This window comes from Phalangium opilio, unplaced genomic scaffold, assembly GCF_054372755.1.
Source record: "Phalangium opilio isolate 3A_F unplaced genomic scaffold, DU_Popi_V2 ptg000013l_1, whole genome shotgun sequence".
Lineage (NCBI taxonomy): Eukaryota > Metazoa > Arthropoda > Arachnida > Opiliones > Phalangiidae > Phalangium > Phalangium opilio.
In genome coordinates, this window is record NW_028324148.1 from 15,733,951 (window position 1) to 15,761,071 (window position 27,121).

Genomic DNA, 27,121 nt, shown 5'->3' on the forward strand with positions numbered 1-27,121 from the left:
GTACGGGGTCGTAGGGTACGAAAATGTAGACAATTCCCCCTGTGTCTTGAGAACTAGCTTCTATTTTTAACGATAGCCTACCACAGAGTAGGGCCATACCCTACTCCATTGCACCTCTTTCCTCCAAGCGTAAATGGTACCTTACCCTATGGCGCCGACGTCGGCCGGTACGTGGCGCCACCCGGACCCCATCATCAAAGAGGAAGGACTGTAATTCAGACATACATCACCGAAATATATATATAGATGTACCACTTAGACACAATAACACCATGAATATCGCAATCAACACGCGGGACTTGAAAACAACACTAATCGCCAATGTCACAACGAACCTATATGACATGAGTATTGAAGCTAGAAATCTAGTGCCATAAGTTTATAAGATATATTCCTTCCATAAGTATGACACTTCCTATACAAGTTCGTAATGCTAGAGACTTACAAGTGAGAGTTAGTTCGAAGGAGAACGACAGGAGCGAGTCAATTGAAGTCCTACACTCGGTGGTGGTTAATATTGCAGGACCAAGTTCCATCTAGGTCCTATTTAGTCTGCATTACTAAGCCCCCTTTGACAGCAGCGTCTCATGCACCAGGCCTCCCTCGCTTTAACACCTCGAATCTATGACCCTACTCACTCACTCACTTCAAAATTACAAGCTCCAGTTTCTAAGTTACCAGAGATTAACAAACTTATGGAACATGAACATATCTTATAAACTTATATGCTATTAAGAATGACTGATCCGATTCAGGACACTGACATTATTCCATCCCGTAAGGAAGCTGTAAATTCTTGGCTCTTCCCAAAGCTATGGCTTTACAATATTCGTGCCAAATCGAACCCAATTCTTTTTGGAGTCGCTTGCGGGCATCGCGTTTTTACGATAAAAGTAAAATAAAATTTTAAAGATTCCACAAATCTTCACTTTCGATTGAAAGAACGGTTATATGGCGCGCGGTGGTTAAGGCCGATTGTAATATATCCTTTTTCTCGCTGACACATTAATGACCCACCTACAGCTAGAGCACAGCGCAGCCATGGAAAGTCGGTGAAAGCCTATCTATATAGTATACCACCATAATACATCCAGCATTCCCAAAGAAGAAGGAACAATTAACGAATTCAAGGACAACGCGACCGCGGACCACCCACGGAATTGAAACTCTCTCCTCATTTCAAACGTATTATAGAAAGTTATTTTCCCAATTAAATTGTACATTGTAATCAATGCGTGGCCTTAATCATTTGGAAGTCAAATTCATTTAACAATCGAGAAACTAATTCTTACATTATTAAATTAAAATATATATTCTCGTTCTGTTAATTGGCTACAAGGCGTTGCCCGGGGGTGTTTTAATGGACTGGGAACCTGTCTATGCATAGACAACACTGATCATAGTCTTTACCCACCATGAAATATAGTCTGCGTGATGTTCATCTTTCCTTTATAAGTATAAACAAACCTTTTACAAATTTAAAATCGAATAATAAATCGAAGCTGATTTGTTGTAGGTAAAAAAAACCCTTCAAGGTCAGTTTTTAATGTTTTGTATTTTGAAAAGTGGAATGCAATCGTGTTTCCGGAAACATTGACTATAAGGAAAGAGTAGGACGTGTGGTTGACGGCGTTCACAAATGAAAATCGATCACACAAACTTTTATATAACTAATCTCTTCGCTGAACGCCGCTAAGTGACGTCGAAAAAAACAGTATACCCATTTAAATTTAGGTGTCTAAACCATTTTACGAATAATCTATTATATTTTAAAAAGGTTACTCATAGTTATTGTTGTCACGGTCTTTAAGATATAAAAGAATTTAAAACTTTTGTTTACGGAGATATCCAACGTGATTTTATTAAAACATTAAAATTTCTTTGAGACGTTTCATTGAGACTGAATGACGAGCCGCGTCCCGAAACGTCTCAAAGAAATTTTAATGTTTTAATAAAATCACGTTGGATATCTCCGTAAACAAAAGTTTTTAATTCTTTTAAATCTATTATATGTGTTAATTATGAAAGCTAATTAATGTTACTGGGGGATCCAGGCAAAGGGGTTCAAATTAATATTAAGAATATAGTGTTACTAATTGATCAACCCAAGATTCAGCATAGTTTGGCCAATCAAATTGGTAAATGAACTAATCACGACTGCGCATACAAGGAACCAATTAACAAGCCACTTTGTCAAATACAACTTGGAATAATACAGTAATTAATGACTGAGGTGTAGACGCTGTTAAGTATACATCATAACAATAGTTGTCGTATAACAATTAAAACGCCAAGCTCCCGACGGCCTCAAAATGCAAATTACTTAAAGATAAATTATTAATAGTGGAGATTTGTTGAAATGAAAGCGCGATGTGAATTAATTACAAGTCGAAATAAACCGGATTAAGTAAATGAAATTAAAACAGTTGAAAACGCCAAAGGGGGGCCGGGCCAGGGCCGGGATCAGAGATCTCCGGCACTCTCCCTCTCCTTTAGAAAGAATAGCTATTTAGAAATTCCGAGTAAAGCAAGCCCGCAGCAGAGCAGTGTTCGAATGCCTGAGAAATTTCACGGTGTCTTTCCATTTTAAAACAGAAGAAAAAAGGTGTCCTTAAGGCAAGAAAAAAGTTTGTCGGTAATTAAGTCGAAAGAATGGAGTTTCGACAGAGACCCGATAACACGATTCAAGCGCCATTCCTATGCCTATTTTAAGACGGGGTTATACTCTCCCGCATGCATGCGGACAAATTGAAATTATTCCCACGATTACGAATAAACTAAACTGACTTCCAGGCATATATGGAGTGGACCAGACGGATTCCGGAAAGACCAGTTTCCTATATCGACGTATCTTTCATTAAATAAATGTTATACCATAAAAGAGATTAACAGCTCTTTTATCAAATTCGTTATAACATTGAAGTATCAAGTAAATAAAAATTTTTCCATGGACCCCCTTCCCTTTTTAGTCTAATTTTAAAATTCACAATTTTGGAAATTAAGAAGTTCAAGTCAGGGATAGATTTGATTTTAGAAGTAGGAATGGAGTACGGTTAGTATTTACTTCAGTCCGACTCCTAGCCCAGTATAGAGCCCCTCCAACACGTAACGAAAAGTTTAAATTATCTTATTGGCTCGCTTAAACTACGTTTTGATGACGTTGCTGACCGGGACGGCGAAAAATACGTAGTTCCTTTTTACCTCTGTCGCTATGACCCACCCGCCTCTTCTTTCATACCCCCACCGGTCCCGAGGAAGGGGGTCCGGGACTTTGACGCGCGCCCACATTATTACTCTGTTCTCCATTCCTACTTCTCAAATTAAATCTATCCCTGATAACAATAAAATCTTCAATTTTGTTGAATTTAAATCCTAAAATAATTACTCTTTTAAAAATACTTCAAAATATTTAATGTTTCAATAAAACATTTTAAGATTTAATTAAGCCGTGACTGAACGACAGTTACTAAAATTTTATCGCGAAAAGCCAATAAAACCCTGGACATCGTAAGCCCTGACTTTCTCATAGACCCACGTCGACGGACGCAACGTGAGAGAGAAATTAAATAAAGAATTAAAGGCATTTTAGTATCCCTTAAAAGTTCAGGTGTAATAAAAAGATCACGGCGGCGGGTGTTTATGGGCGGCTATTATTCAATTCTCACGCCTCGGGCCTTTGAACGAAAATGATAAAGTGCGTGTTTATAAGTTCTGGCTCGATGTTGCATATGGACGATAATTACGCTACGAGTTGGCAAAAATGAGGAAATAAGATTGAATTGATAAACCAAGCAAGGCATTATATCTCCGTTCAACAATCTAGTGGGTGGCCTCCATGCACCGTGCGATATATAAAATGTAATGGGCTCTTAATAGAAGAATAATAGTAGTACATTGAGTATAATAATGGTAGGCCCCGTCGTAAAAACAATGCCATAAAAGGGGAAACGTTTACGTCGCGTTAATTACTATTGGCGTCACCTTCGCCGCCCTGACACTCGTAAACATAAAACCTTACAGCTCGTGCACGACAAAATATTAACTCAATTATACAATAGAGAATTACACGATCATTGCTATTAGGCCGGTGCACAATAATTCCAATTAACTGTATGTATTCCTCATGATATAACGCCTGAGAAATGATCTATAGTATACCATGCATCTTTGACGCAACAAATAACTCGGGTCGATCATTGCAGCAAAGAGAATTAAAGCCATAGGAGTCGATTAAGCTCACAATGATCTGAGTTTGAAGATAATTTTTTTTATTTCATTTCAAAGAGAATTATAGATAGAGGGGTCAGTCAAAATCAACTTTCTACGCCTACACGTCTAGGAACGTTAAAGAACTACAGCTTGGAGGAGAGAGGTGAAATGGAGTGTCATATAACGTAGCCTGTGTACCCCAATCTACTTTCCTCCCATCAGTATTCTCAGTAGCGTTTTGCCCTTAACAATACCCTATGCACCAAAGGCAGGTGGAGCGCGCGAGGTACACTGGGAGATTTCATTGACGTGCATGACCCATCCCCATTTCTACTCCATATCGCCTTTTTCCTCCAAGTGCACCGTACGCTTTTAAACCGGAAATCACGACGTCGGTCGGTTGCGGCCATCAAAATATTGAAAGCTTTACTTTAATAGGAAATTTTTAAATTCAATTTATTTTTGTTATATACTGATGCTGTGGCGAGCTAGCGGCTAGTGCAGCGTGACCATTTAATTTTTCATTGGTTAAGTAATTCTACAAGTACGATTCGTTTCTATTCATTACCACAACATCCTGCATGCCCCCATCTTAACGTTGTTGTTAATGAAAAACGGAGCTCAAAGACCTTTCACTTTCAAAAAACACAACGTTTCTTACACATTTTAACGCCGCCGTTGTCTGCTTGCTAGCAAGCAATCCGCCACCAAGGAGCAATACTTAAGGAGAGCAAGCCGCAATTAATGCAATTTACATTTTAAGCAAAATATAATTCTGATTCCAATATTAAATGGAAAATGGCAAATTTTTTGAAGCGAGTTTTAATTTTACAAAAAGTAAATATTCGTTTAAAATTAACTCGCCAAACAAATAAACGCACGTAGCTTAAACAAAATTTGGGGAACATGTCCTTGAAAAGAGGATGAGGCCCCGCTTAGAAATTCGGCGTGGGCCAATTGCATGGCCAACACAACAACCAAAATTGAAGACGTTACCTCCGCTATGTTACCCTATTCCTTCGAATTCTCTTCTTTCTTTTTTTGGCAAAAAAAAAGCTTGAAGAAAGCGGAGCTAAAAGCTTTGGAGCGCGTCCGATTAGAAAGTTACAATTTCCATCCAATCCATTTCCGCAAAATGATAACCCCAAACTCTGTCAGTGGATTAGAAAGATTCTCAAAGACTATCGAACTTTATCAAACTTAGCTACCAATTTATTTTTTATATAGAACCGTCGACTTATAATGATGTTGACCCCTTAATTAAATTAGCGCGTTGCCTCTTCAGTTTATCACTTAAATTTCAGGGTTATCAGTCCAATGTTCATAACCTGTATTAGGGGGTGTGCATCCCTTGTGGGGGCAAAATCCGCTATAAGTATAGAACATTTTCGATTCAAAATTGTTATCCAATAGAACACTTAGCCAGTGCTGCTAGACTATACGCTGCTAGGACTAATTGGCTCGGACAATTAAAAGTCCCTTTGCGGTGTTACGGACACTCTGGACACTCTAGCTAGCTGTCATTAAATAAATCCAAACTTCGTGGCATGCAACTTTATTCCCAAAATGGGCACTTTGTCATTTTAGAAAAATTAACTTTTAAGGACATGTATACGCTTAACTCGGATACTTGGAAGGTCGAGTGGAGGGCGGGCGGGAGGGCAATTAAAACTATAGGTGGGCCAATTCGGTCACGGATAGTGGCGCAAACTGAAAGCCCAGACAAAAGGAGTCGCGCTCGTTAAATAAACAATAGCGACGGAGTAGTTATATCAGTATATATACGAAGGTAAAACAAGCTCAGTTCCGTTCTACATTAACAAACAATGGAAAATGCTTTCGATTGCAAAAACAATATCAGCTCCTACAAATACCACAACCCCAGGAAAAAAGAAGTATACCTCTTCAAATTAACTCCTGAATATTGAACATATTTCAGAAGCGCAATTATGACACGCGCAAAAGATATCTAACACAACAGATTGAAAAACTTGGTCTTAATTTTATCAGTTCGATTCAGTTCCAAACTTAACGGAGATGCTCTAATAACAAATTACCGGCAAACCCTGAAACCCACGCGGTTACAATTAAGCCTCTTCAGTGGTTCGAAGATTATTATAAGTTGAAATTTCAAGATATTTGAACAGTTGGTCAAAATATAAAGTGTCATTATTAGGGATACGAGGGCTAAAATATTCAGGGGAAGCTGGAATAAATTCGGCGGTGGGGGGGGGGTGCAAGAAGGCGATTAACCCATAAAACGAGAAAGGGTACACTAAAGTTCTGGGAGTTGTCCCGGAGGCGACGAAACTAAAAATAATGCTTAACTAAATCAGTCAATATGACTTCATTATTTAACTTGGAAAAATGACGCCACCACGCACGCAACGGCTATAGCGAAAAAGGTTTAACATTTTAAATATCGTTATCTGTAGAATTATACGCTTGGTAATGGTATACTCGCATTATATTTCTGATTTATTTGCCACTTTATTTCAAGCCATATTTCAAATTTATCAGATTGTAAACCAAATTTGAAAATTCTAGAACACAGGTTCCGAATTTAAGGGCAATATTTGACGGAATAACGAGATCAAAATATCACACATTATCAAAACCGAATAAATAATTACAGATTAAAGATTATTAAGCCGACAGCGTAGTATTAATACCCATTAGCGATATTTACTCTAATTGCAGATTAAATAATTTCAGTTAAAAAAGTTAATTACCTCGCTCTGCTTCTTATGTCTTTCGTGAAGAGCCGAAGCCAACTTCACTTGGTTCTTGTAAACGGCTTGCACGGCGCACAACATTGTTTAATACAATAATATAATATTAAAACCAATTAATCCAAAGAAATTCCTCGATCAACGAAATATTTAACCGCACTTCTATTTACAGCACGTGCTTAAACCGAGCTTGAAAAAGGCAGCACGCGCTTAACCCGAACTTTAAAAAAGGCAGCACGCGCTTAACCAGAACTTTAAAAAAGGCAGCACGCGCTTAACCAGAACTTTAAAAAAGGCGGCACGTGCTAAAACCGAGTTTGAAAATGCGGCACGTGCTAAAACCGACTTTGAAAAAAGGCGGCACGCGCTTAACCCGAACTTTAAAAAAGGCAGCACGTGCTAAAACAGAGTTTGAAAAATGCTGCACGTGCACGTGCAACGAAAGCGCGCGCGATTCGAGTGTGACTTTGAACTCACGAGATCTTTCAAGAAATAAGATGTTTCGTTAATTGAAAGACGACAAGACCCTTAAACATAACGCAACCCTATGGCATCTCCGCGAGAAATTAAGGTACAAGCTGGGGACTGGGAAGCCGGTTTCCAATGATGATGAACTTGAACCGACATCCGAAGAAGAAGGAATTAGTAGATTGATACGAGCGCCGTACGACCTCGCGCTAGACTCCTAAATGAATGAATGAATGAAAGATCTCGGACTGACTGACTCGAGAAATCCAAGTTACCGCCCGCAAACTTTCAAAAGTTCCTTGGCTCATCTCTTCAAGAGGCAAACTCGAAAAGGTTTACAACGCTGCTGCAGAGTGTCTATGAACCTAGTGTGGAAACACCGTCTATATGAAAGGGCAATACAAAATTCGCTTACGTAATTTTGGTTGCAGTCAAACTTGTATTGGATGAGGGACGATAAACGATATGTTTGGGTATAACCAGTTACATGGTGACGTCACGTGCAGGTTTTCGCTACTAGGTCTGTAGCGCCTCGTTCACCTGACTTTCGAGTTAAAATCCGCCCCCGACCGTCTCATACAGAAGCAAAAGGATCCAAGTTTTAGGAAAGCATTTAAGAGTAATTGCGTTTAAGAAGTATTCGCTTTGAAGTTTTTACAAACAGGCAAAAAAAAGTGGCAACTGAGCAACTCGTTCCTGACTATAGAACGCTATACAAGGATAAGACAACCGTCTTAAGACGCCTTCGCAACGCAAACATTTGCTAAAATAATCACAATTAAATCTACGGTGCGCACGACATTTTTGGATTGAAAATGCAGGTTTATCGAGGTTACCCCTGACCATTTTAAGGCGTTTACTCGGAGCCAACTTGACCATCAAGTCCAGTCCAGCCCATATTTAGAACTGGTGATCGAAGCGTCGTTTCATAGAACCAAGAAGTGATATCAAGTTTATTAGGGAGAAGGTATAAATTCGTCTCCACATTTCCAGCTTTATCTCCAGGTCCAACGTAGCCTGTCCCGCTGCCTCTAAATTACAACCAACATTTCATTGGTTCTTGAAAACTCACCTCAGCGCGACGCGAATGACGAAAATTACAAGTATTTTCCGACTGAGGAGAGTGTAGCGAAATATCCCGGCCTACTTTTACGTCCCCCCTTGTATTTTGAAAGGGGGACTATGGAACGCCAATACTTAGGCATCTTATACCTTATCCCTAATAAACTAGATATCGCTTCTTGATAGAACCAAAAAGAAATCCCCAACTAAAATGTAATCTTGTAAAAGTGCGGGCAAGCAATCAAGCAAGCGAGTTTTTCAAGTGAAAAAATAAGTCACCTGCATCAGCATTGGGAAGGCAACTTAGACTGGTTCCCGAATATTACAGCGATGGGGTCAACTTTATTTTTGCCTGCCGCCAAGTGTACGGAAGTGCGGGTCCGTCTGTCTATCTCTCTGTCTTTAGCTTGCGAGCCAGTCAGCATTCCAAGGCCGCGGGCAACGGGTCAAAATCATACAGGGTCATAAATATCCAGAATTTAGTTTATGGAAATACAAGTAAACACTGACCCAGTGTAATTAATAACAACACCACGCTACATACACTCTTTTTCAGGGTGCATACAACTTTTGAAAAACAAATTTCCCTGACATTTCCCATGAGGTTTTTCCCATATACTTCCCTGAATTTTCCAGGTTTTTCCCGTATATGGAGTATCCTATGGAGCAAATGTTAACGAAGGAGGGGGTAAATATGACTATGGAGGGGGTATGTTTTTAAACATTTTGCTTAATTACTCGGCCCCTGTTTGTCGTAGCCCTAAGTTTTTAGTATGGTTGGATGGGGGCAAGTAGGGCTATGGCATACTCAAAGGACATCCGGGCATCTCTAGTAGAACCACAGTTATGAGCCTCCAATGGAGGGAGGTATGTTTACGAACATTTTGCTTAATTACTCGGCCCCGGTTTGACGCAAATTTCCCTGAATTTTACTAAAAATTCGAAATTTCCCTGAAGTTTTTGTCAACTATTTATTTCCCTGATTTTTCCAGGCTTTCCCTGTTTTCCAGGTTTGTATGGACCCTGTTTTTCCAAATAAATAATCCATTGCCGGAAATTGCCAGTGTAGACCTATACTACTTGCTCTTATTAGGTAAAGACGCTAATGTCGTTAAAAAAAAAAGTGTACCTGAAGACGGAGGGGGGGGGGAGGGGGCCACGGAGTGGGGGATATTATATATTGGCAAGTGTCGGGCATCCAAGCGATACTAATGAAGAGTAATTACACTATGCAGAGTTTGCATGCTGGCAAAAATATGCTTGTATATTTTTCAAAATTTCACACCTTGCCACATACAGCTCTAAAAAAAGGGACACTGAAACCAACGGGGATATAATAATAACGTAGCCCTGGCACCTAATGCTGCCTCTCCATAGAACTCAATAAATTGAAAACTTGGAAACTGCCATTACTCGATGGACATTTTTCATTGTTATGGCTCGACTTTAACTGAAAGTTGGTCAAGTACCGAGTCAAACTGAACAGCTAGCTAGTTATGAGTCTCCGCACGCTATCTCTCGCCTCACCAACGGTCTGGCAACACTGGAGGAATGGTACAACCCCCCGTTATAATTTAATTAAACTAGATTTGTTATAAATAATTAATGGTTTAAACTTGCGCATTAAGCTTGAAATATTTCTCAGTAAGTAATCAAACATTGAACTACAAATTACTTTAGCGCTGACTAGTTCAGTTTCATTTCATTGCCCCTTTAAACTGGGTACGAGGGGGGGGGGTTGCCTGCTAGGTGTTTAGTTGGGGGGATGGGAAGGGCGAGGGTGGTAAGGAATCGATAAGTCTTCGATGAGGAAAATACTAGCTAGGAGGAAGGGGGGTTTGTCCCCTTTGGTCTTACACGCTTTAACACTAACGGTATAATCTCCACTCCGACCCCGACCCCCGCAGCCAGGCAGGTGCCCGAGGCCTAATACACCTGAGGAATCGTCTACCTCGACCCCCCTGCCCCCACCTCCTCCACAAACACTATAGAAAGGTTAAGCAATTTCCCTTGTAAGAAGTAAGGAAAATCTGTCTAAAATCAAGCTTATCAAATAAGAGTTTTACTGAGCACGCATAGGAATTTAAAGGGTATGAGAAGCTTCGTTTGAAAAAACCCTGATTTATATAGCAAAAGATAGAATTAATTACTGTGAATTCAAAAATATCAAGCTTTTAATTCTCCGATTTCTAGTTATTTAGCAATATGCATTTGAAAATGCTTCATATTAAATTATTTAAAATCCACTTTTAAAAGTTTTTAAGAAAGGCTACAACGTTTTTTTGTTTTTGACGTCACACACGCGAGATGGTGCCACTCTCTCCGCTATCAAAGCATGGACAGAGCTCGAGACTCTATAGCTCGCGCTCGCGCTCTCTCATATAGGTCTCCCCGTGTGATGTCATAAACCAACCGAACAAGCTGGGCAAGACAAAATGATTTATATATCGAAACTGAGTTTTCGTGATTTTCCAATGGATTTTAAAAATAGAAACTTTGGTTCAATTATATTAAAAACTTTATATTTTGAAAGTAGAGACTTGAAAGTGTAATATAATACCACTTTCGTGCTAAAATATGATATGAAATTGTAAATTCCCATACCCTTTAAGTTGAAGTCATCCGCCGTATCGTTCCACGAATAACAGTCACGTGATATTGCATGCCCAATCACTACTACTACGGAACTAGTAACGCTACTACAAAATATAGTTCTTGACACGCCCCCTATTGCGTGTACATCCCTTAAGGTTAAATTCATCATTAAAATTAACCCTGCAAAGTTACGTTCAAGTTCTACAAAAATCGGGGTTCACGCCCCCAATTCTTAACCTGTCTTTGATACGCGTTGTATCACAACACTCTATAGTTTAATGGCAGCGTTCTACCTTCCAGCGTATGGCAAATAACGCGGGGTGCTACCAAGGTGCCATTACTGTACATCGGGGGCGCTCCATGAACATACGTCCCTGAATGATTGATGCCTGGAGAATTTTCTTTTTGGCCAGATCAGCAAAAAATGCAACGCGCGCGGGAGTTCGGGAAGCGAGAAACAAGGCTTAACCTTAACCTTACAAAATGCGAGATACATCATATACACTTTCAGGAGCTAAACATTTATAATTTATACTGAAGCTTCGACGGTCCATTCTTAGGGATGACAAAAATACGGGAATAAGATGGCAACCTGACTGAATGAATTCATGGAGTGTTAAGTTAGTTAGGCTTAGCTTTCGTTTGAGTTAGGATTGCATAAGGTTAGGTTAAGTTCAATGGGGGTCAGACGACAACCTGACCAACCCAGGTTATGTCATTGAATTCTTGGGGGTTTCATGTTAGTTTTAAAAGCAAGGCTAGATGTGGTTAGGTTTATAAATACGCTAGGGCTAGGCTTTGATTTGGTTAGGTTAGGTTCAAATGGGGTCAGATGATAATCTAAAGCCCCCCACATTGAATTCATGGGGTTTTATATTAGTTTAAGCAAGGTTAGATTTGGTTAGGTTTCGTTTGCGTTTTGGCTTAGGTCACAGTTTAAATCGAGTTTGGCTTTGGTTAGGTTAGATTAGTTTCAATGGGGGTAAGATTAGGTTAGGTTAGATTAGATTAGATTAGATCAGGTTCAATGGGGGTAAGATTAGGTTAGATTAGATTAGATTAGATCAGGTTCAATGGGGGTAAGATTAGGTTAGATTAGATTAGATTAGATCAGGTTCAATGGGGGTAAGATTAGGTTAGGTTAGATTAGATCAGGTTCAATGGGGGTAAGATTAGGTTAGGTTAGATTAGATCAGGTTCAATGGGGGTAAGATTAGGTTATGTTAGGTTCAATTGGGGTAAGATTAGGTGAGGTTCAATGGGGGTCAGATTGCCTTCTTGCAGCCCAAAAGAATCGCTAGATCTTTCGGCAGTAACCATGAAGCACGGAGCGAAATTGAAGCCACGATTTCGATTTTGTTGATACTCCCTTTAAAATGCAACCCATCAAAGATTTGTTATAACGGGATGGACGAAACGGAGTTCATCTATTTTAAATTGAATTTAAAAGTAATGTTTTTTCGTTTCCGAAGTTGCAAAGATCGCGTGTACGGTGTAGCGCATTTTGCGCGTGAAAAGGTAAACTACCAGAAAAGGAAAGCCTGCAGGCAGTTGCCTCCATTGAAATTCGGGTACGAGATGAACCCAAAAGGTATTTTATCTCGGCCCCGTTTGCTAGAGTTCTCTCTCTTTCTCTAAGAGGCTGATGCGCCTCAGTTTTTTTCTTGCCTTCAGTTTGCGAGATTAATGTTTTCACGGTGGGCCAACATCAAAAATAATGGTGTTCTGGAGAATTTAAAAGTATCTACCCCCTCCCCTCCCCCCCTTTCCTCTATCTCGAGACTAAGGCTTAGAAGAAGAATGCATTTTGATACAAGCGCCAGTTCGAATATGAGAGTGCGAACTAGGAGGCCACCTCGATTCCGTTTAACAGTGCATGCATGGAGCTAGGAATTCTTTTCCCACGAATATAAACTATATTGGATTTTGAACGTTTATAGAAAAACACATCTCTACAGTTTTAGCAAGCGTGCACTGTACTTAATTCGCTCCTGTAAGTTACCCTTTTTGTAACACCCAGTTTAAAGTGCATGAGTGAAATCGCTAATGATCGTTTCGTTTCACACGTCACTATCCTTCCTGGTTCGCTATCGAGTATCAGCACCCTAAAGAAACCGTCCACAACTTTGATTCATACCATTTACTAAGGGAGGCCAGGTTTCAGGTGTTACTTAATTAAGGAGGCCAGACTCGCTAGGCGAGTCTAAAGCCAGGCCTCCTTGTGTAAATGGTATGAATCCTCCAAGTCCTTCAAATCGAATCACTACATGTGTCTATACTTGCAAAATACCACAATAACCCTCTCCCAACTGACAATAGATAGTTTTCACTGCTTTTAAGGCGACGGAAAATCCCGCTCCCTATCTCTTAGCTACCATTCTACCACTCCAGCGCAGTGTTGTCAGGCCCTCGGCGAGTCAAGTTGATTTTTGCGAGTATACCGATTCAAACTGAACCCTTCCGCAATCTCTTGACTCATAAACGGTCTGGCAACACTGGGAGAACCGGCAAAAACACATCTAGTGGAAACTACGCGAGGACACTGATAAAGGTGACTCATCCCTGGCCTAGCCACTCAAAGAGTATCCGTTATAGTTCAAAATCTCTTCTGCTATGGAATTCAGAAAGATTTCATATACAGACTTTTTTTGCTAAATCCTAATTTGAAATCTTTGGCTGTGGGGTGAAGCCCTCTCCCCTGTCCCATTTGACAATGAAAGCGTAGAGAAGGGTCGACTCGATCTGTCGTCATAGAGAACCGTTAGGGGGGGGGCGAATGGTATTGTGCCGCGAGCTAACCCCAAGCCCCCCTCCTTATCCCCGACTGACTGACAGACACGGTTGGTTGGGGTTACCAAATTGCTAGCTCCTTCATATTTTGATCACGCAACGCTATTCAATCCTGGAATCCCCCCACCCCTATTGCAATGGAATGACATTCCTTCGGGGGTTAGATGAGGGAATGGGGGTCTAGAGGGGTGGGGGGGAGGTCAAATAAGCCCCATCTTCAAACCATTTCCTTCTAATAACTCCATTTGACGAACCACTGACGCACGCCTGCACGCCACGCTCCGCTACCAAATCATTTCGGTTTTAGGGTTTTTCTAAACATACAGGGTGTTTTACAAAAAGGGAGGGTATAATTATAGCTCTATGGCTCGAAAATGATCCATGTCCGATTTTGCCCCCACAAAGGATGCATGCACCCTCTAAGTACAAGTTGTGATTGGAACAATTTCGATTTAAAGTCACTCATAGAACCATCCCACTATACCTCGATCCTACTTGCTTTTTGGGAACATTTTTTAAAAATGTATCCACTTGTAATCGCTAATTACTTTGCGCTAATTACGTCTCACCTTCCTAAATTTGATAAACAATCTAATTGGATCAAATGGTTGTTTTTAACAATGAGAATATTATAAATGCATGACAAATCTTCACTCGCAATCTGAACCTTAAAATTTTTCCAAAACACACGGAAACACATCTTACAAAAAATCAACCTATTTCGAAGAAAATCAGAATAGAACTTCCGTTACGAATTCCAGGAGAGATCCGATAGAGGGTGGCATGGCAAGGCTTACCGAGATATTATTAACAAAGTGAGTCCGCGTGTAGTTAAGACATTATGGCTCTAAGTGTAAGATGATAGGGGGTGCAGACCAAACGTAGACATACTTGACTGTTACAAGAGTGACGCGGTGATGGGCCGTCATCTAACGCTTTGCAAGTACACGACCACGAAGCACGCGTGCGAATCTGTTCAATTACTTTAAGCGGAAATAATTGAAATTAACGCCAAAGAGACTAGCGGCAGGGAGGACTAACCCCAACCCCGGTTAACTCAACCTCATTAAGATAATTTGAATTTTGTCAGACAGGCCATCAAGGGGGGGAGCGTGGCGGGCATTCCCCTTCGTCTCATTACGTCATGCAAATATACATGCAGACACGCCAGCCACAAATTACCCCTGCAACCAGAGTGCACCTGGGGACATACACTCATTAAACGCCCTGATAGTTACAACACGTGCAGTGATGGAATTACCTCCATTAACTCGGAATTACCGAGGTAATTTAAACACCTTAGATTACCTACTCTATCTCCTTCCCCCCCGTAAACAATCAGATAATTCCTCGAGTCATTAACGGAACGGAATGGTGTCCAAGATGAGTAATGACGCGTCATCCCCAATAATTCCTCGACATCTTAAATTGTCCCTAGCGCATCTCGTTCCAAAGATTCAATGCCAACGAAGATATAACATCTTTCGTTAGACTGACCAAGGGGAGCTGGGTGAAAATTTAAATTTGGGGGACCGTTTTTTACCACGGTTTGATTTTTGTCAAAAAGAACCATTAGGTTCGGAATTTGTCACGCACTCTGGAAAGGAGTACAGTTTAACGTGGGAAAAACGGGGTTTTCTACCGGGGATTTATTCCTTTTCAGGTTGCTTCTAATACTTTGCAGAAAAACGAAATTGATGATATCATAAGTTTATAAGATATGTTTCATCCATAAGTATGACACTCGTAATACTTCGTAATGCTACTAAGAGACTTACAGCTCGAGATAGCTAGTTCGAGAAGGAGAACGACGGAAGCGAGTCAATTGAAGTCCTAAGTACAGTCGGTGGTGGTTCATTTCACCTGACTTCCATCTAGGTCCTATTTAGTCTCCATTACTAAGCCACCTTTGACAGCAGCGCCCCATCAGGCCTCCCTCGCTTTACCCTGAATCTATGACCTACCTCCCTCACTTCAATATCACAAGCTCCAGTTTGTACCCAGTGACAAACTTATGGAATGAACATTTCTTATCAACTTATGATGATATTCTAGCTCGGAAAGAGCAATTATCTACTTGAAATCATTCATTTTCCTAACACTTTTTCTGTCCCCTCTCGATTTTTCACGCACCAATTTTCCAATTGGACAAATAACCTTTACGGGGTGTCCATGCATTCCTTAATGGAATCTTCGGCTGGCTATCGGACATGTATAAGACATTCATGCCTTAATGTTAATTTATACATGCACGCTTGAATATAACTGCAATGCGGCATTTGCTCGAGTGCAAGACGAGCTCCCTGATGGCAAGTTCTAGCTCTTTAATTATTTAAAACAGAAAGAGGAGCCAAGATGCAAATGGAATTAAAGCTTCAAAGACCAACGCGCCGCCGCCGCCCAGGTAGATAGAATAAACGTGTGTGTACACTCGTACGCGTACGTCTACGTCAAGAAATTACATAGAGACCAAGTCTTAGCTACCTGTATATTTTCTCAGCGTGCATGATAAAGACTAAAGCCGTGTTTTCACTATCCGTTTTGGAAAGGAATAATTAATTTTTTTTATTTATTGGCATTTTCTACAGAGTAATTTCCTTGGATTTAAAGTTGCATTAAATGCATCTGTGTCTAATTTAATATTGCTCCATGGTTGCGCATTGCTAGCAGCCAATGGAAAACGGAGCAGCATATGATTAAAGGCAAAATATTACATTTCAGACTTTTTTTTTAAAACGGTTTCTAATTGTCTCGTGTAAACGGGGCTTAAACGTCGAGTTAAACTTGATAAACGTCTACGTGTACGTGTAAGTAAAGCTAAGAAACTAACGTCTTACGGCCTCGTCTACGCGTACATTATTTGCTCGTTGGAAAAATGCTAAACGACTCCATTTAATTCAAATTTGGGGAAAAATAACAATGAGGTTATCTTCAAAGAGCCGCTTAAGTCACGGCCTTAATGAGCACATCCGGCGAGAAGCGGCTTAATTAAACTATAAAATAATGCTGAAAGTGGACTGAAAGGGTTAAGAAAAATGCCTCCCAGACAGCGGAAAGCAAAATAAGTAATAGCTGAAAATTTCCTAAGGCCTAAATGGACACCATTTTAAAATACTCATTTTAAAACACAGGGCTCAGCTCAGACGCTGGCAATGAACCCAATTTGTTAAAAAGCAGAATCCGCATGGCTTCTCGCGTTCTTAAATTTGAAAACAGCTCGTCCATTGCATCTTATGGGCGCCATTATACTTTAAGATGCAGTTGTTCGAAAGAGTAGCGTATGGATGGATCAGTTCTCTTAGACTTTGTCTGGAGAGAAGAGTGTCACTTGGATCTAGTGTTGCGTCTAGATAAATAGTTCACGCCGGCGAAGAGGCTTGAAGGAAGGAAGGGGGGGGGTGTCTTCATTGAGGCCCGTGGGAAAAAACCCCATGCTTAAGATAGAGAAGAGAGAACGGAAGAGAGACACCACTTGGACACGTTCACACCACACAACCAACAACATAACACTGCAGTGTTCATTTCGAAACGTAATTTTGGGGCTTCACACCGAGTGGCTTACGCCGCTAAAAGATTATTGCTCAAATACTTGTTCAGGCTTGCCATAAGAAATAGGACTATAACGTACTCAAAGGACTTCCGCGTATCTCTAATAGAACCAGAGTTATGACCCTCCAATTAAATGGAGTGTAAATAAATAAGCCCTTGTTAATCCTAAGGAGAGGATGCCTATGAACATTTTGCTTAATTACTCGAACCCCGATTATCGTAACCCCCGAGCAATTAGCATCGTTGGAAGGGTGAGAAATAGGGCTACAACATACTCAAAGGACTTCCCCGTATCTCTAGTAGAACCAGAGTTAAAAGGTGCCGTGTAAATAAATAAGACCATGGTAATAATATGGAGAGGACATTTATGAACATTTTGATTAATTACTCGACTCCTCTTTACTTGATCCCCAAGTTTTAGGTATCGTTGGATGGGGGATAAATAGGGCTACAACATAATCAAAGGACATCCCCTTATCTCTAATAGAACCAGAGTTATGACCTTCCGAAACTGCATGCAAATAGTAAGCCCCATGTTAATCCTACGGATCGAATATAAACAAAAGAATTTTTGACCACTAAAATCAAATTACAATCATAGAATGAGTATAATGCGAACGCGTCTACGTGTCTAAGATGGGGAGGGGGGTGTATGATATTTAAGAGGCGGGAAAAGGAAGCTGGAGAGCAAAAGAGATAGAGAGGGAGGGAGAGAACTCCTTGAAAGCTATCGATTCAATAGGAAGGAGCAAGGAAGGAACACTTTATACTTCGTGATTCAGACCATTTCGACCCATCTTAGAGCTCTTGCAACAAATACGAATTCAAGTCCTACAATCAAAGGCAATGCGGCAATACCGGAAAGAGCTTACTTTTAAATATTCAAACTTTCATTCGCCCTACGAGGAAAAGTTCATTCTAAAATATTTACACCACCATTTCGAGTTCGATACAAGTTCAAAACACGAACTGCGCGTGCTCAATGCAATGCGTTTAAATAACTAATGAAGTATAATAACATAAACTTAACCAGATGAATTTGGAGACATTTATAGATATAAATCAAGGCGATGTGGTAGATAATTGGGGTTCCTAATTCCAAACGAAGATTAATGATAATTAGACTAATTAATTGGCAAGAAGATTTTCCACAAATCCCCACAGTTCAAACGTTAATAGCAATTGACATTGTTAATTTATTTAACTATAGTAAATAAATTGGAAAAATATTTAGGCTCTCGCTCGCATCAAAATAAATTTACTTTCTAATTAAAAATTAAGTACTGATTAAATGAGCTCCATAGGAAGAGCCAGTCACGTAGCCTCGAAATTAAGCGTTGTTCTTTTAACACTCATGTACTAATTCAATGAAGGGGGTCGTCCAAAATCATAGAGGTCATAGGGGTCACAACATTTTCCATTCTCAAAATTGATGATTCCCCATAAAACCATCACACTGTCCTTCACTTCTACAATTACCCTCCATATTACAAAACCAATTGCAATATCCTTAGCCCGGCATTAAATTTCCAAGCCTTTTCCCTGAATTTCATGACTGTAAAATTGCTTTTCCCTGACCTTTCACCTTTACCTATAACTTCTAAAGACCCAAAACCCAAGCTGTCATAGCTAGCGAAACTTTCAAAAAGAGATCTTACTTCGCGTTTCGAAGAGTTTTAAAGATAAGTCAAGCCAAGTTGTTTTAATTGGACACTACTTACTTTGAGAGTTTTAGGATTGTAGGTCCTGTAGTGTTGCCAATGTCTGTAGCCGCGCGAAGCGGGGGCGAAGAGGGCGTGCGCCCCGGACAAGTAACCCCCCGGTTGACCAGTACACGCACGTCCATCTCCCGAAAAAGGCATTTACACACCGGCACATGACACTCTTTTTTGAAAAAAAAAAACTGGACGGGGACGTACACGCGAATCGCCCTAGAAACTAAAACGCGTACTCGAGCAACCACCTGTAGGCGAACTATGACGTCATCCTTCAAAAGTACAGCGTGGGAGCGCCTCAATCGGACATCCTCGACGCACCACCATCCGAAGACGTTTGATTTACTATACGGAACGAGGACTCGAGGAGGCCGCGTGCAATTTCAACGCAGCGACGCTCTACCGGCAAGAAGCGACTACAGGGGGAACAAATGGGCTTCTTCCATGGAAAAGGAGAGCCAGTCCTATCCGCGGCTTAGACCCTTACAATTCGGGGCAGACTCCAAGAGAGGGGCGCGAGCTATTTGGGGGCAAGGAGCGGTGGAAAACGAAAACACCCGAGGCATGGTGGTGGTGGTGGTATAAATACGCCAATAGATTCGCGGATACGTACGGAGATATGGCTAGCCAAAATTAAAAAGTGAGAATTTAAGTTCTACAAATTATTGATAATTCAACATTTTCTTTGAGTTAAAAACTTTCCCGAGCTTCAACAGGGTTGCCACGGAATTTTCAGAACCAAATTCCCTGACTTTTCCGTGACCTTTTCGGCCCATTTTCAAATTCCCTGACTTTTCCCTGACCTTTTCGGCCCATTTTCAAATTCCCTGACTTTTCCAGGTTTTCCCAGACCCGTGGCAACCCTGTTCAATCGCAAAATGTTCCCAAAATAATTGCCATTAACAAAACAGAGCATGCAGAAAAGTGTCTACAAGGACAAAATTTTTCTAGCCCCATTAGCGCCCACAATCTGTACAGTAATAGAGAATTGTCGTGCGGCTGAACCGATCTAGAGGGTAAGGGTCAGGTCGCTCTCCGCGGTGCACTATGACCCCTTGCATTGAGAGTGACAGACGGCGTGATGGCGCAGACACTTCCGATTAACGCTTAGTCCCCACAGGGAGGGGGGGGGCGAGAATGCAGGCGGGAGTCAAGCCAGATTACATTCCCCAAAAGGTGTATCGACCACCACGCTTAGAGCCCCCACCCCAACCCCAAGGGGTCTCATAATAGATATCACGGATCATCCAGCTTGCCTTGCCGGTCAACGGAGCAGCTAGATGACCCTGTAGGTTACATAATTATCAGGCAATTACATCTCTCAGGCGCCATAATGCAATTATAAATTTGGACAGCTGCATGAATTTACGTATAATATCAAGCCTCATCTTTTACGACGAGTCACGTGATCTTGACGGCGCTATGAGATCATATATTTAAAATTGGGTGGGTAGCCCCTCGGATATCTAGGCTACCTGGGCTACCTGGGGATTGATTCGATTGTCCTGGCAGAATATATATTGCTTTATTTAAGTATAAAGACACGTCCCCTCCAACAAATCGTTGTCGCCTTCACAAAAGATTAAGTCTGCGCAAAGTGTACACTAGTACACCATGGATGAAGTATCAGCATAGAGGATAAACAATAGAGGAGCAGACACTTTAGCCTTTACCAATACATAAGGCAAATTTTTACTATTTATTTTCGGTTTTTTCCCAATGGGTGATAAGTTCTGTACAAGACATATCCTTATTGGTTTAAAATTGTTGTCCGCTTTATTTTATATCCTCTATGGAGGTTAGGAGCATAGACGGTTAGGAGTGATATTTAGACAAAGGTAAGCAACCACGTGTCTACCAAGAAACCGCGAGTGCACATCCGGAAGTGGCTCCAAAAAATTTAAAAGAGAACTGAATACAACAAGTCTACTCCGCTACTGTATATCCTCTATGGTATCAGCGCTCACAGCACTTCCAAAGAACTGGCAACACTTGTCCGCGCACTAAGATGTTCTCGACAAAATCGACCTAATGGGTCACAACCGAACCGAGCCGCGGATGAAGTCGCCTTTAGTTTCCTTTTTCAAAAGCGCGGTTCTGTTTCCGGACTAATTCGGGACCGCTACGCTTTAATTACCTCCCGCCGTTCGTGCCACCCGCAAAGTACAACCAAGAAGAAACTACCCTCAGTGACGCTATCAGCCTTTCAATTAACGCCATACCATATTGAACTTTAAAATTGGGATGAACAGTGGGGCTCGGGCGCGAAAATCCCTTTCGGCCCTCGCGCCAAGGAAATCTCCTCGAGAACCCCCCGGAACGTTTTGATTGAAAAATGCGGCGCGTGCGATCAAATAAGGCGCGCGGTAATAAAGGGTGAATTAATAGTACGGTGGAAGGTAGCACCGAGATAGCTGGCGTTTTCAATCGAAATGCCCCGTCTAGCACGAGGATTTAGTTTTAGTTAGAGATTTCAGAAAGTTAATTAGCCTCGAAACTTTGAGCAGACTCTAAAATAATTCTTAAGCCCGGTTTTCACGGAACGGAAATAGAGGGAACGAGCCCTAATTTTCTGGATAGTACAGCGTCATGAATGACGCACCGTCTAGACTCAAGTGTTTAGAATAATGCATTTGTTTATTCTTCCAATGGTCTAGAGCAGACGACATTCTTGGTTGGCAGAAGTCAATTAGGGACATAAATGTTTCGCATCGGCGCGGAGCAGGCTGAGAAACAAGGATTTTTTTCTAAACTGGACACGAGTCCAGTAGAGCCCAAGAACTTTAGTTAAAAACCAGCTGGACATTGGACACTTTAAATGGTGAAACCTTGGAAGGTTTTTAAGTAATTAAGTGGCCACAGAGCCAGTAAACCCCCAAGCATTTAATTTTTAAACTGGCCCAATTAATTTTTAAAGTTAAAAAACATTTGTCCATGCAGGGGCACCACCTTATTTCTTCAGCCTGCACTTGGATTTATAATCCGGTGACATGAAAACCGCGCTTTAAATGGGAAACTATATAGGCGCATGCAATAAGTTTCTTAATAGAATCATGGTGAGGTTAATTCACAAGCACTAGAAACAATCACCGATTAACTTAAATTGACATTAAATAAGTCGAAGATCCCCTAAAATTAATAATTTGTCCGGAGCTTCGTGCATGGCGTCGGCCTACGTATTATGTAAGCGATCAATCAATCACGTTTGTCAGAATATATCAATGTAACCTTGGCGGAATAAAACTAAACAGGTAAGATGAGGGACTGACTGTTCGCCGGTGGTCATAACAAAGCGCCGTATACTGTAATGGATGAGGAAGTAAGTATATCCAAGTATCTCAGGTCGATCGGAGAGAGGAATTCAATCACAAACAGCTGTGGCCCCCTCCCAAAAGAACCCGCAGCACAAACACGGTCGGCAACTAATAAGACCTCTCTCTACCTACAGGACCTCGAAATATATTTACTGTATAGGTAAGCCGAGAGAGAATCGAGGGGGTATTCACGCAATTACAATTTGCTAGTACTCCGAATGCAAAATCATTTTAAAACAATTAAAGGCCAAATTAATCAAAATTATCATTATCTTGACAAAGAGTAAACTTCAAATCTCGCAGTCAATGCAATGGAAGATATACCATTCACACCAGGAAGCTGGGCCACCTGACGGACAATAGCAGACGGTTTCTGTCCTCCAGGTACCTGGGCCTCCTAATGGTGTAGATGCTATCATGAATCCTCCATGTGCGTAAACTATCTATAGTTGGCTTGCTCAAACTAAACACGAGTTTCACATCGAAATTTCAGTGTAAACTGCACTGCCATGAAACTCCCTGACTAATCCATGACCTTCACCCCATTATCCTCAAAATCCCCGAGTTATATCCGTGGCTTTCCAGGTGTATACCAAATAAAACCCTGCTGTAAACTATAAGGATACTCAGCTCGCGCAAATAAAGATTGAATTTTATGACGCAAAAACGCCTGGTTTACAAAGTGACGTGTCGCGATAAAGAAGAAGTATGTATCAAGTGGTTAGCCCCTCGTTTATACATGGTTGTGAAGAAACTGTCAATAATGTTCATTGTATGGAAGATATGGACTATGTATGCGCCTCGCAGTCTTTGAGAGATATCGGAGAAACGCGCGCGTGTGGATCCAGAAGAATAATACTGTCTAAGAAAGCAGTCGAGCTATAGAGGAAAGCCGCAGCGGTGGCCGGATCCAAGTGAAATCGATAAAAAGAAACCCCCGTAATACTATAACAGAATGAATCCTCACCGCAACCATAGAGGATACACGGCAGAGGAGTGGACGCTTCATCCAATGTTCGTAACTCGAGTTAGGAACATTTTCGAGTTACTCAGGGTTCATACAAATTTTGGAAAACCAGCTTCCTTGAGTTTTCCAGGGTTTATTTTCCCTTATGTGGAGTAATGACAACGGGATTGGCTTTGTTTTCTAGTTGAAGCAACCTCCTTCAGAGCAAACATACTCAAACCCCACAAATTTAACTGATTTCCCCAAGTTTTCCATGCTTTCATGAACCCTGGTTATCATTCGCCCACGGTTAATATACCTCCATTTTTGATAACCCCTGGACGCTATAGACACATTCTTATTGGTCGAAACGCGTCGCCTGTTTCACCGTATTATCCTCTACGGAGAACTGAACACGCCAACTTAAACCAACCAAGCAAGACATCGAATGCCGCCCAAAACATCATCCATTCATTTACCTAGAACAAGCATCCATCTACTCCTCTACGGTGTATCCTCTATATAGTACGCAACGCAACCACGAGAATTCTTGCTAGGCATCTTTAGCAAAAAGCGAGAAAGACAGACAGACAGAGACGAGGGAGGATGAGGAGGAGGAAGTAAGAAAGGAGTCATCCAACCACCGGAAGTAGGGAAGAAAGAATGGGGGCGCGTGGGGCTCTTTCCCCGTCGATCCTAGGGACCTATTTCCGGACCCTTAAATTCTTCACCCCTTCCTCATTCCCAGATTTCCTCCTATCATCATGATCATGACAATCTGATTATTCTAGATGGATTGATGGATGGATCCCCCAACTTCGCCCAAGTTATGCCGAGAGAGCGCTGTGAAACACTTTGCGTCTTCCAATTTGTACAGACAGATTAGCTCGAGTTGGGATTGTTGGTTGCATTCCATTTAATTGTTGCTCCAGTTTCAGAGATACGCTTACGTTTAGTACTTTAGTGATCAAAAGACGGTGAATGATTTCTCGCAGAAATACATAGATGTCTTCCACTTGGAATCTTTAAGACCCCATTCTAATATCTGACTGAAGGTAAGGGGAACGCCTTAAAACTTTGATAAACCCTCAGCTCGACCTTAAAAGCGTTTCATTGGCTATTCACTCATATAGGATAACAGTCAGAACACGATGCAAAGAGAACTTGTTTAAATTCGGGTTCGGCGCTGATAGATCGCTAGCTACGTCAATGTCACGTGATTTCTACGCTCAAAGCATTAGGCACGACGTCATGCAGGGGGTGTCTGTTTAATTCATGCGCAAAACCCGAGTTAAAGTTTTATAACGAAATTATTATTATAAGCTTAAATTTCATGATGGGGAACTAACTTTCGCTATAAACATAAAATCCTAAGCCCGGGTAAGCTCACGTAACTTTCACTATTGGGGTTAGTGAGTAAATTAACTTATGGTCAATTGGTTGTCTAGGGGTTTTGGTAAAAATTAAGATAGGGGAAACAGATTTGGAGTTTGCCAACAAATCATTTAATAACAATAATAATTACTTAAAAAATAAGAATAAGACTTATCAACTTAATACTAAAAGTATAAACATGCACACTTAATCATAACATGCAAAATAACATGCACACTTCATGCAAAATTATAACTTTAAATAATCAACTTAAATTAACGATCCTAACATAACGGTTTTAACATTTAACTAACATTAGAAATAACCACATAAGGGTTTTACAATTAAACCTAAAATAATGTTAACCACATAAGGGTTTTTACATTATCCCTAATATAATTTTGACCACACAAGGGTTTTAATCTCATTGTTCAAGAGTTCTAATAAATAGTCATAACCTCCAATGGAGTTATGATAAGAAGCCTCGGGAGGCGAATTAAATGTTTGGGGTACTTATCGCATGGTTGATTTCACAACGGAGTAGCGTGGGCTGGTACGGGCCCTGGGTCCCCGGTAACGGCGTACGGCAATGGACGGCATGGAGCGGTTACGTAGTGCGTCCTCGACTGGTATACAGGAACGACAGCATGGAGCGGTTAAATACGTCCTCGGTTTAGTCAGCGGTAACGGCAGCACGGAGCGGGCGATAATGTCCTAGGGCACGAGCCCCACCAAGATAACTTTGGTACTGCTTCCAGGTTCCATCAACCGAACTTAAAAGTTTTCGCGCTAAGTCTTTCATAAACCGAACTTAAAGGTTTTCGCGCTAAGTCTTTTTCCGCGTTAGGGCCTAAGTATTAAAATACGTGGCATAGTTTCGGGACCGTCCTTCTCGTTCACCAAGCGTTACGATTCTTCTTCTCTATTGTCCCAGTTCAGCTTTTATAAGATATTGGTGTCTTCAGGCGCACCAATCACCGTTCGACTTTCTAGGGTCTTTGAGACCCACGTGACCCAATCATATGTCGACAATTTGAAGTCTTTGGATTACGTCCGCATTTTTCGTAGCCCTGGTGGTCAGGAATTATTTTCGCGTTTTCCCCATGACCTTTGGGGTCATGGGCCACACACCTTCTCTTTATGAGAGTCGGTAACAATACACTTTTTAAAAATAACATGTTTACAAACTAAATATAGCACTTGAGGTTAACAAAAATAGCATTGGCAAATAGGGTTGACAAACTCCGTTTTCTGGATAATAAAAGGGAATATAAAAGGGGGTAGGCTCCTATGGGCTCTCACTAACTCGAACAGATTCGTTACGCGAGAGAATTGTACAGGTGGGGTGGACGTCATGGCCATTGACGTTCCACTGGGAAAATTTGAATATACCCATCGAATGCAGGTGTGCGACCAGCGCTTTACCTTGCCTTCGAGGGGTTTTCTTAAAGGGAAGATGGAATAATAAGATTTATTCAAGGGAGGGTGAAATAATAAATTTTGTCGTTACAGTTTCCAAGTAGAAGAAATCTACGTATTCGCGTTTCTCGCTAAATCTCTAGAGACGCGTTTATTGATTACGTAATAGCAGAACTATCTCTTAGCGGCGCTTAAATGGGACGAATTAGTCATTAGAAATACATTCGTCTTCCTCTTCAAAGAATAACAAGCACAACCGGAAACCAAACGATCGCAATCCGAAAAATTACCCCAAATAAATATTGTTTGTCCCTTTCAGTTTCGGTTTATTTTTTCATCTCAAAATGACTGACGTAATTGGATCAGTTCAAGGATTGGTGGAGGGGTGATGATGGGTGGGGGAACAGGAGTTCGACTAAAGGATAAACTTCTTGGGGTACTCGAGTGTAGACTAAAGCGATTTGAGGTTTGGGTTATTGCACGGAGCATACGGGGACATGAGAAAGAGAGACAGAGGAGAAAACCACTTTTCCAATTCAGTTGACAAATTCCCAATGATAACTCGATAAAAACGAGGAGGGTTTTTGGCTTCAAGCACCATGCACATTGTTACAATCAATTCCTCGCGCATCAATAAGCGAATCAAATAAAGCCCTATGGTACACTAACAAAAGCCTGTCTCAATATCACGTCCACGGATCTTATAAAACATATTCCCCGATAACGGACTGGAAAACTGATGGGAAAGTGAGTGATCATTTCTTTGTCAGTACGCAACAGCGAAACAAATCAACGAAACCGCTTTAGGATATCCAGGGATAGATTTAATTTTAGAAGTAGGAATGGAGAACGGTTAGCATTTACTTCAGAATAGAGCCCCTCCGTCCAACACGGATGAGGAAAAGTTTAAATTATATCTTATTGGCTCAGTTTTAAACTACGTTTTGA

At 41.0% G+C, this 27,121-nt stretch overlaps 1 protein-coding gene across 10 annotated transcripts in view; it reads right to left on the bottom strand.

The window, feature by feature from the left end:
• The window catches only part of sick (sickie), a 140,260-nt gene that overhangs the window by 111,006 nt on the left and 2,133 nt on the right, over window positions 1–27,121 (bottom strand). Inside the window, exon 1 of one of the 10 annotated variants that reach the window (XM_089864917.1) lies at window positions 19,127–19,282. The exons of 7 other annotated variants lie outside the window; for them this stretch is intronic. In XM_089864917.1, coding sequence (XP_089721043.1) covers window positions 19,127–19,267 — 141 coding nt within the window. In that variant the 5' untranslated portion in view covers window positions 19,268–19,282. Of the gene's footprint in view, window positions 1–6,941; window positions 7,610–8,750; window positions 8,778–19,126; window positions 19,283–27,121 lie in introns of those variants that run through there. 2 more of the 10 variants (XM_089864919.1, XM_089864918.1) reach the window with 2 other exon arrangements.